The sequence below is a fragment of the Cottoperca gobio genome, chromosome 24, assembly GCF_900634415.1.
Source record: "Cottoperca gobio chromosome 24, fCotGob3.1, whole genome shotgun sequence".
Taxonomy (NCBI): Eukaryota; Metazoa; Chordata; class Actinopteri; order Perciformes; family Bovichtidae; genus Cottoperca; species Cottoperca gobio.
Genome location: NC_041378.1, coordinates 3,622,408 through 3,634,026, shown reverse-complemented (window position 1 = coordinate 3,634,026; position 11,619 = coordinate 3,622,408). Strand labels below are relative to the sequence as shown.

Here is an 11,619-nt window from a genome sequence, read left to right as displayed (position 1 = left end):
TGATCTATTATCAGCGGACTTGAGTCACAGATTTTGAATGGAGTGAATTTAATGTCTCGACTTTGAATTTAACAACAATAACTTGTTACTTTAGAGTATGGGAATCCTTCAGTATTAAAACAATTACTCCATGTTAATTTCTACTATGTTTTAATGCATGAAGGCCTGCAGAGCAGCGAGCCGCCACAACACAACGCCATAAAAAGGTTCCTGTAGTTTGACACCGCAGCTATTCTACATCTCTGCTGCATCACACCACTTAGTCTCTGCTGTGAGCCGAGCAGAGGAACAAAGTGCCGAGGTGAATTTATTTAGGTTCACTTAAGGAATCGATAGAAGACAATGCGGGAGAAAGGTTTCATGTTATCAAGGTTTCCACCGGACCTCAAATAACGATCTAAATTGAACGTCTTATTTTTTTAAATCTTGTAGCAGTTTTTATGCTGCGTAGCCACACTTACATCAAACCAGAGGAGGAAGAAGAACATGTACACTGTTTCTGTTTTACCAAACACGTCAGGGTTTCATGTCTGCAAACATATCATTTACTGGTTTCATATGTCGTCCATTTATAGCTTGAGAACTGCTTTGTTCCATCAGAACTTGGAGTTTTGAGCAGTTTGTTTTTAAAATGGTTTTAATTTCAGCGTCAAAAATGTGACATTTAGCTTCCTAAAAATGCGCTAGCCTTTATTAATGTTGTGGCGTTTCTCAACCACCTCTTCCTGAATCATTGTTTCATTGTCATCAATTATAAGTCGTTCGATTTGCTCAGTGTTTGATGCGGCTTCTCTCAAATTGTCCAGGGTGAAGATGGAGCAGACCGTGACAGTCCAGAGGAGGTGGACACCAGCGAGCCCCGCGCCAAACGCAGAGTGGGTCGTCCTGGCAGGAAACGCAAACAGCTGCTTCCTGTGAGTACTGTAATTATAGGCTGTCGTCGGCCTTTTATACTCAACACTGGCTGCAGAGTGATTGATTACCTTACTCACCTTATACACAAGTCCCCCTGCTTAACCTGAGCGGGTATGTTGAACATGCACCGTTTTCAGGAACACTTCACATGTATTCACACCTGTGAGTGGAAGCTCAGCTTTATTCTAATAACACATAAATGTGAGGGACACATATCGTCACATTTGAGTGTGTTTACAGATAATGTGACTCCTCGCAGCAGCTCGTATTGGTTGCATGTTACAGTGTATTTGACATGCAGGACAGGGATTCCCCTCTGCATTGACTGGGTTTAACAGTCAGTGAATATGCTCTACCTTTGACATGTAATGCTTCATTTCCTCCTAATTTTGTCTTCATTTTTTACTTGTCAGTCTGGCTCCATCCCCCACATTTTCCATGTACTTGCTTAAAGATGATATTAAAGAAAAACTATGATTTATTAGAACTAATGTAATAAATTCTATGGCCGTAAAGAAGTCAATTTATTTAGAAGATAATATAAATGTATGCCACCAGCTGAACTTCCTCCTGGTTTAACTTTGACTTTAACTTTCATTATGTGTCAAGATCTGGTTCTGTGAGAAACACTTTAGAACAAACTACATACAAAACAAGTTCATCAGTTCTGTATTTATAACGCTGTCCACACCTTCACATAGACAAACAAACAATAAGAATCCAACTAGATCTAACTTAACGTTCAGTTAAAATATATATTTGAACAATAAACAGCATCAATCACAGGTATACAAACTACAGAGTGGCTATAAAGGGCAGGAGGTGAAGTTATGACCTGCACAGGTGCTCTTGATGTGTTTTCTACCTTGTAAATATCGATGTTTATGAGTAAAAGTTATTACTTTTATACAAGGTGAAAGTGACGCCCGGGGGGTTTGAAACCGCCTTTAAGCCAGCAGTAATAATCTGTGAGTTGAGCGGCACTATTACTGTAGTGACACAAATACTGGAGGTTTCTTCAGTCTCAATGACTTTGGGTCTTTGGCAGCTCCTCTCCTCCATGTTGCTCTCTCCATTCATCCTCTTATCGCTCACCTTGTGTGTGTGTGTGTGTGTGTGTGTGTGTGTGTGTGTGTGTGCGTGCGTGTGCCTGCGTGTGTGTGTGTCTGTGTGTCTGTGTGCTGACTGAACTCTGTGGTCGAATCAGCAAGTCAATATAGCTGATCAAACAACCCCAGACAGAAAGGAATACCGAGTGAACTATAGTGAAAGTGTGTGTGTGAGTGTTATCTATGAGTGTGTGTGTGTGTGTGTGTGTGTGGTGTTGTTGCTTTCATGTGTGCAGGAGAGCAGGTCTGATCATGCTTTGATTTCTGAGCTCTGACAGGCAGGCAGGAATAATGTGGGTCCTGTTACACACGTATTTACACACACACACACACACACACACACACACACACACACACACCACCACACACACACCCACCCACACACACACACGTGCACAAATACAGTAACACACACACAGCTGCACATTAGACATACGTGGGACATGCAACCAAAGGTCTGCATGTTAGGAAGTGTTTGTGTTTCTTCCATCGATCATAGTAGTACTTGTAGCAGTGGTAGTATTGGTAAACTTCTTTAACTAGTGGTCGTGGTATTAGTTGCAGTCGTAGTATGTCTAAAGGTAAAACATTAGCTGTAGTGGTACACACTGTAATATTTATTGTACTTGCTTTAGTAGCAGTAGTTTTGGTACAAGTGTAATCGCAGTATATATTTGTACTTGTACTCGCTGCAGAGGTAGATCTGCAACAGCAGTATTAGTAAAAGTAGTGACGCAGTGGTAATGGTAGGAATAAGGAGCGTACGGAGACGTCATGATCTGTATCTGTATCTGTTTAACCGACACAGTGATCTGTCCCTGTATTCGGACAGAAGACCAGAGGTTGGTGGAAGCAAACATCGTATGTTCTAACCTAATATCCGTTGGCAAAGCAATCATTGGTTTAATATGGGCGTATAATCAAGTATAACATATATTTTCACATGATTCTTCTCATACAATCTCTCTCTTGACTCGTTTTATGAATGGTCTGAACCGTTTCTTTGTACGCAGACCAATAAATTAGAAGATTACAATGACAGAAATGTCCTGCTGGTCTTTTTGTTCCTGTTTATCCTCGAGCGGGCCTCTCTCTGGCTGGATGTCTGAGTCAAACACTTTAAATGTTAGCTGTACAAATCCTCATCTATAACATCCTCTGCACGTATAAGCGAAGACAACAAGGAAGTTCTGTCTTTGAGCGGTACCAGGACTCCATGCTGAGGTAGTTTGTGGTTCTCTCTTGCCTTGTATTGCATCACTGCCGCGTCAAATGACGTCACTGGCTGCACACAAGTACAACAATCTGTATCAGCAAATTCTCCCTTTACCTTTAATAGTATGGCCGTGTTATAACATGTAGTAGCTGTGGAACACACTTGCCAAGCGGACAGTATGTTACCCATTAACACACACACACACACACACACACACACACACACACACACACAACACACACACACACGTACACAGAGTGTAACCAGGAATAGAGCCATTGTGTGGAGCTCAGGGTGGAGCTTTCAGTGACACTAACTATAGAGAGCAGAGGGAGCCTCACTTTCTCTGCTTCACCTCCGTCACAAGTAATCACCACACACACAACACACTCACGCACACGCACGCACGCACACACACACACACACACAACACACACACACACACACACACACACGCACACACAGATATACTTGTGTGTACACATATTACTGACCAGTAATGATAATACTTCATGGTTAAGTGAATTAGCTTCATGGTCTTTAACTATTTTAATCTTCCATCCTTTTTCCTTTCACGCTCCTCGCTTCTTATTTTCTCTGGCAGCTGTTTAGTTTTTTTTTTAGCTCACAACACTATACTGTAAGTTAAGTGTTGGACGCTTCCTTTCCTTTCTACCTTGTTACTCTCTTTTTTGTTGTTGCTACCAGAACCATGTGGGGAGCAGCTGGTGGGGGTTTTATGTGTGTGTGTGTGTGTGTGTGTGTGTGTGTGTGTGTGTGTGTGTGTTGCGCTTGTGGCTCTTGCTTAAACATTTGCAGAGTAGTTTAAAGTGCAGCAGGATTTAAATGATATAGGCAACGTTCCTAATATTTACGCTATGCAATGGCATGATAGTCAGAAAGAGTTGTGATGTCATCTAAATAATGAAACTTTTTATGCCCTTATAGCTAGATTTTATCCAAAGTAAAACTAAACTATAATTACTGGAACTCTCATGTGAAACCGAAGCTCTCATGCACGACTTGATAACCAGCGTTTTCGATGTACGCAGCTCAGTCTGGTTTCTTTTGGTGTTTTCCGTTTTGCTCCCAACCACCCAAGGTCAAAGAGAAATGCTGGAAATTGTGGTTTGTGATGACAGTCTCGTAAAGGCAGGCCTCTTTCTTGGGCCAAAAGTGCTTTTATTTTACAACTACAATGCAAGTAACCAATCGTTGTGTGTAGTTCTGTATTAACTCACTTAAAAGCCCTAAAAAACAAAGATTATAAACTAACTTTCAAAACAAATCATGTAAACTCAGGTCAATGAAGTTTTCATTTAACGGATGAATCTACTATAAAAGTAGATCAATACGATTTTAAATCACCTTCTTGGTTTGAGTGTCTGAGTGTGTCAGCAGAGATCGACATCTTTGCATGTTTATTGCAGCTCACGGATCCTAATTGGACACTTAATTGGTGCTTTAATTCAACGCAGGTGCGCTGTGAAAGTAGGTTGACAGCGTTTACCGTCTGTAAGAGAAGCATGTCGTCTGTAAACGCTGACCAATCACAGTGATTGATGCACAACTCAAACATTTCTTATTCCTTATTTAAATGTATTGTACGTGTAGTATATATATATCCACATGGAGATGGTGTCAAGATTGTGTCAAGTACAGGGGCGTCAGGGTTAGGTGCTAGGGTTACTTGGGGGGGGGGGGGGGGGTTCAGGTCATTTGGAGTCTAATGACGTCTGTTGGGAACATTATTGCAAACTAAGTTGGTCTGAAAATATGTCCGGCTAATGTCTAGGGCAGGGGTCTTCAACGTTATGAATTAAGGTTTCAGGCCAAGGACCCCCAAACTGGTGTAGCATGGAGCAGGGACCCGAGGGGGACTGCTGTCGGAGTTCTGTGCGAGGGGGGGGGGGTGCTGTGAATGTGCAAATGTGTTGAAGACCTATGCTTTACATGGTGTAGTTTTCTCTCATGTTCTTTCTCTCGCTCTGTTTGTCACTCAGCTACCTCGGGGAGCAGTGGGAAACTTTGAGCACATTGTGAGAACATAATCTGCAGATTAATCAATAATGAAAATAATCAATAGAAAAAAACAGTTTCACACAATGCAACACAAACTGCAGCCTTCCAAATACAAACACAGCTGAATCAACACGTCTATAAAACAGTTAAAAATAAGCTTTATAACCTTCATTTATTGCAGGATTTAGTTTTAGCTAGGTGTACCTGATCAACTGGAAACTGAGTGTAGCTTTGAGATGACTTCACTGCACACATCTGTCCCACTTTTTCTTCTTTACTCTTTGAATATAATCAACTTCTGTACACGACACAAGGAGGAAACGGTAATCTTTAGAGTTAGCAATGTTTAGGTACGTTCTTAAGGAACTTGTTTGTGATTTGTCTCCAGTCTTACTGTAGGTAAGGTTGCTGCCGGCTTTGTCTTTATTTGCTTTTAACTTTATCATTAGATAGCTTAAAATCTCAGTTAATCTAGTAACTAGGGATAGCTACTTTGGCCAACATGGCCACCGCAGCTATCCCTAGTAATAACAAGAATTAGCTAGCAAAACTGAAAGCAAACAAAGGAAATATAATTAAAAACATTGAAGAAGTGTGTTTTTGTCTGACTGACGTTGATGTAAAGCAGGAGGAAACAGTTCAGTACACGTTAAGTTTAAACATCATCCGACTCCACGACGGACGAGATTCACAGCGACTGTGATGTGAACTACTAATAATAACTGACATGTGTTCCCTCCATCTGTCACGCTGGTATTGGAAACAACTATCATGTATTTATTGCTATATTAGTAAGTGCGACTGCTTATTTTCATTATTTCTGGTGCACTATTGTTTTATTGTTTGCTACATCCTGTTCCCTCTTCAGCCTCCCCTCGGGTATCATCAAAGTTCTTATCCACCCTAAAAACTGCCCTCGGTTGAATAGCTTTATTGTGCACACAGCTCAGGTTAGAGTCAGGTACTTTCCACGCTGTCATTCAAGATCAAGGTTAGATGCTGAGAGAAGAGGAAGTGCTTGAAAAGGTGAAAGACAACACAAACCACCAGTGTACATGCAGGAGGAACTGTCTGTGTTGGCTTGTTATAATCACAACTACTTTGATGTGTCTAAATCTTTAAGTGAAACAACTTTGAAGCTGCATTAAGCAATACCTTTTATAGTCACACTGACTCAAACGACTCTCTGTAACGTGAATCAACAGTGTAATCTGCCGTCTGCAGCCCGCAGCCGCATCCAGCTCTTAGTTTTGGTTCACCGGCCCAAATGAAACCCAACAAATGCACCTGCTCTCACTAAAGGAAGTGTACAATTGACTCACACAAGCCAGTTGTACACTTCCTGTTAAGCGCAAAATGGCGGAGAGCCGGAGTGGCTGAAGAAACGTCGAACATATAGCAAATCCAAAGACATCCAGATATTTTTCTCAGGAGCTGAATTGAATTTACATTCGACATGTGGCCAAAAAGATGACTTCAAGTCCAGATTCCTCTGTTTCTGCTGAATGTGTAAGTAGTCAGTTGTTTGCTTAAAAGTTAGCTGTAGGAGCTGATGTAGTGCCAGAGTCTTTTTGCCTCATACTGTAATGGTAAATCATTGCTTAATGCAGCTTTAATTTCATTTTGGGGTAAAATCAATAAATATTAAGGCCATGTGTTCACGTCAAAGATACTGGTACTGGTGCACTCATTTTAATTTAATGTTAAATAAACTTTCATCTTGGTAAATTCATACCATTATTTTGATTGTTTTGTGCGCACAGTTTTAATCATGTGAGCTAATGTATTGCAGCAATTAAGTGTCCACAATGTTTATATTTCAAAGCTGCTGGTTGATCTTTACGTAGCAAGTTTTACACTGATTTCAACAACTTGGCCTAAATGTTGAATTTAGTTGACTGCTTTGATTTATTTAGTTTGAATGTTTTGTACAGTTTATGTTTTCTGCTATTGTATGAAATGCTTTAATCAGAAATATCTTTATCTTTCCAGTCAAGTCACTTCACTTTTGTTTCAGCAGTTCATTTCTCAATGTTTTGTCCCAACTTTTCACACATGCAGCGTCTCTGCTATTAATCTAAACATGTATACACAGTTACAGCACACATTAACGAAGAAACTTAGTTGTTTGTTTAAAGCTTGTTTGGATTATAAAAGCATCATCTGCTGCCAGCTCTGTAACTAAATGCAGTGTTGATAGTTAAAAACACAAAAAGGAAATGTAAAGCTGAAGGTCTTCACTGTCATCTATATGCCACCCTGGAGACATTAAATATGCATTTTAGAGATTGATCCTGCTTAACTTTCAGAACTGAGTTGATGTCAGTGTCAAATTAATGCCCTTATCCATGCACATAGCTATGTTCAATTATTTAGCAAAAGCCAAGCACACAATAATACAAAATATACATTTTATCTATAGGTGGGACGTTGACTTTGCATGGCAACCTGGTTCCTGTTTAAGTACCCAGTGTTAAAGGTGTGTGCTGGTGTAGTTTGTCCCGAGGCCCGTTTTCATCACCTTTTGTGTTTTTTTACAGGCCTTCTCACCTGCTCATTACAGTCTGAGTTGGCTTGTTAGCGCTAGCTACCGTTAGCGCAGCCCTTGAGCTTGACACTCACCCCTGCTCTCCACTTTCTATAAAACCTGGTGTCCTGTCAGCGACACGCACAAGTAACGATCCTGCTGGCCTTTCAGAGCGGACACATGATCAGAGTTCAGCCTCATTATTGGTGGTGAGCTAATAAATAAAGCGTTGAGTTAGAGACACAGTATACACAGGAGATTGTTTGAGTGCATACTTAAACACAATGTAATTATACTGTTACAGTATAATTACATTTTAAAGCCATACAAGCATTTTTGGATTTTCCAAGATGATTATTTAACATTATACGTAATTTTAGCATAATTTAGCTCCAAGAGTTTCTCCCACATGGGCTCATTGATCATTAGCACTGTTAACGACACCCCCATCTCATCTCATCAGAGTGTGTGTGTGTTTGTGTGTGTGTTAATGGGAGCTGTGGGTGTTTATTATACTGATCCAATGCAGACACACTCTGCTGGACGTACCTGCTCTGCATTGTACTAACAAGGGCAGACTAATAGGTATGTGCATGTATTGCAGTAGCTCTTTGATTGTGTGTGTATGCATGAGTTTATGTGTGTGTGTGTGTGTGTGTGTGTGAGGCCTGTACGTCTGTGTGTGTGTGTGTGTATAGTTATTATGGTCTTGTGGCGTCCTTTGATGAGTCCAGACGACGGCCAGCAGCAGTTTTCTCAGACCTAGACTGTGCTCCGTATGTTTCCCAGGAGATGGCGACCTCTGACCCCATTGCAAACGCCCCCCCCACCCCGCCTGAGGAGTCGGAGGCCTCCCCCTCCCGTCGCAAGAAGCGCGGGGCGTCGGAAACTAGAGCAAACCGAGAAGAATAAGGGTATAGATTTAATACAAAGTCATATAATTCTTAATATAATATGACTTTGCCCATATATACAGTCATAAGATGTCTATATATTATAATCTACACCAGCCTTTATTTTACACAACAGCTAACTTGCTGACATTTTAGATGCCTTAAGGATGTGAAAAGTTACACTCATGATGTGTTTAAGAGGACTTGTTAAATACTTCCAGATTGCAGTGTCTGAGGGCGGACTTTAAATATGGATGCCGGGGCAAAGTGATGAAAACCATGACTTACCTCCTCATTAAACCTCTTGTTAAATCTGTACAAATGGGCCATTTCCTGTAACTTTCTTCTCCTGCAGACGAGCCAGACGACAGAAACTGCGACTCCCCCAGAGAGGTGAGAAACCCAGTTGCCACCTTACTTCTGATGGGTTTTAATTACATCCAAAAATGAAGAAAGACCCTCATAGTACAAGCAGATTTAATAAGAGAAAGCATATAACAAGCTTTTTGTGTGTGTGTGTGTGTGTGTGTGTGTGTGTGTGTGTGTGTGTGTGTGTGTGCAGGGTGAGGCTGGCAGGCTGCGGAGGAGGCCAGTCCCCAGAGTGACTTTCCAGGCTGGAGATCCGTACTACATCAGCAGGAGACAGAGAGAAGAATGGCTCAGCCGCTGGAAGATGGAGGTGGGAGAGAAACAGAAACTCTGTCTGTGTGAATTTATAGCTGCAGTAACATGGAGGCTTTCTGTTCTTCGGAGCCCGATAAGAATACAACGCCTCAAGTTAACACATTAATCAGAATAAACTGGGATGCATTGAAAAGGATGATATCAACTTTTATATAACGTTTTTGAAAGAATACCGTCTAACACTCTGGATTACTTTTGGAATATCTTTGTTTCTATCTATTAAGTTGGATCTGTAGCTTTGTATTGTAAAGCAACCAACATGCAGTAGAAGTCAGCTTTTGTTTTTGCTCTGTGTAGTACTGAGTAGTCAAGTAAAGGGGGAAATCAACCTTCACAACAGACGTGCACTGTGCTTATTGTTATTATATCATTTCATGTGTCAGGGAACTCGATATATGCTGTTTGTTTTTTTGTTAAATGTTCATTTTACTCAAATAAAATGAGAGAGCAGTCATACAAATTAACTAGTGAATATTATTTGTACTTGTAGCCTGCGAGCTAGTTCAGTTGGAGTCACATGACATACTCCTCTCACTGCAACATACATATCCACGGCACACATTTAATCATGGCTGGGTGATTATGTTCACTCCTTTGCTACACTGCTCCCTTTTAAGCGATGCTGTCATTTGCTGCCACCGCTGCTGCTGTTGCTCATATAGCATTTCAAAGCTCCACCTCCACCCCCCACCCCCGCATCCACCTGTAGGCTCCGAGTCTACCTTCCCTCATGGGGTACGTTAGAGTTGTCGCTCCTCGCTACCCGCTGAACTCTGCATTTTCTCGTCGGGAGCCAGTAGATTTGCTGAGGAACTACGCAGGTATCAAAAGACAGGTGCTCTTTGGATCCAAGGGTATATCATGACATCACAAAAGAGAAAGGTTAATGCTTTGTGATCAATAAGTCATAACCAAATAATACCAAGGCTCACTGCTTTGCTCAAATGAAAAAGGCTTTGATAAATGGGTTGAGCACCTCCACGTTTCAACTCACAGTCTCATTCAGGGCATTTAGCCCATTTATTAAAGGCATATATAACATTTATAACAAGGACATTTGCTTTGTTTTGAGTCAAACTGTAAATACGTTGCCAAGAAAACCAAACCACGGACATCTGAATACCATTTTTCACAACATTTGCTTTGGTTTACTGCCGTTTCTTCAGCCTTTATCTCTACACCTGCCCGTTTACACTTAAAGGTAGTGGACTTCCCCCTCTCATACTAACACACAGTTGGCTGGTGTGCTCTTTTAATTTCGTTGGCTCTTTGCAGTGACATTCACTCAGAAAGGTTGACATTGAAAGTAAAAGTGGTGCTTTGCCTTTCAGTGGCTGTCATGCACCATTTGTCATTTGTAAAAGAATTTAACTTTGGTTCATTTGGACATGCGTCGCCCTTGAGAGCACCAGTGGTACGATTCAGCACTTTAACATGGCTAAAAAAAACAGTGGTTCCCCGTCAGAAGGCCGTAGCCACCAATGGGGCCAACAAGCTGTGCAATCTTAATGACAGAGTGAAGGTTACATTTACATATTACACAAGCTGCCATTTTAAATATGTGTGTGTGACTCCCATTGGACTAAATATCTTAACATTTTAAACCAAAACGCTCAGTCTGACAGGCGGGGGGGAAAAGTGAAGCCAATGCGCCTTAAACTTGCATTCTCTCAAATATCCTGCAGGGGGCGACTTCACTGGTTGCAAAAAGAAATCCAGTTGTATAGAAGTCTATGAGAAAATGACCCTGCTTCTCACTTGATTTATTACACAAGTAAACATCTTTATGGTCCCAATCGCTAGTTTAAAGTATTGTTCAATACAGCGTGATGTTTATTGTTTATGTTCATGATGTTCATTTAGTAAATTAAGCTCCCATTGAGAGTAAAATAGACGATAAAGCAGCGTATGCTTCAGAGCGGGGCTACCTTGTGATTGACAGTTTGCTCTCAACTTGTACTCGGCTCCACCCTCTCGTGTCACTTCTGCTCGCAAAAAAACAAGATGGCAACGGCCAAAACGCAAAACTCGAGGCTTCAAAAATCATAGTCCACACACCAACGGGTGACGTCACGGTGACTACGTCCACTTCTTATATACAGTCTATTGTGGCAGGAACACTCTACACTACCCGCTCATCACCAAACAGCAGGCGGCGGTAAAGTTAGCGACTAACCGGTGAACTTGTGGAGCATTTAGCTGCAACATATCTAATAAAGAGTGAATATAGATTCACCGGGTGAACAGAAACAC

At 41.3% G+C, this 11,619-nt stretch overlaps 1 protein-coding gene across 1 annotated transcript in view; it reads left to right on the top strand.

Annotated features, from left to right (window-relative positions):
- The first annotated feature begins 8,578 nt into the window (after positions 1 to 8,578).
- LOC115004001 (DNA (cytosine-5)-methyltransferase 3A-like) overlaps positions 8,579 to 11,619 on the top strand; it is a 32,985-nt gene continuing 29,944 nt past the window's right edge. The window contains 4 exon segments of the mRNA XM_029425959.1: positions 8,579 to 8,665; positions 8,667 to 8,703; positions 9,038 to 9,075; positions 9,245 to 9,361. Of these exon segments, the coding sequence (XP_029281819.1) occupies positions 8,582 to 8,665; positions 8,667 to 8,703; positions 9,038 to 9,075; positions 9,245 to 9,361 (276 nt within the window). The 5' untranslated portion in view covers positions 8,579 to 8,581.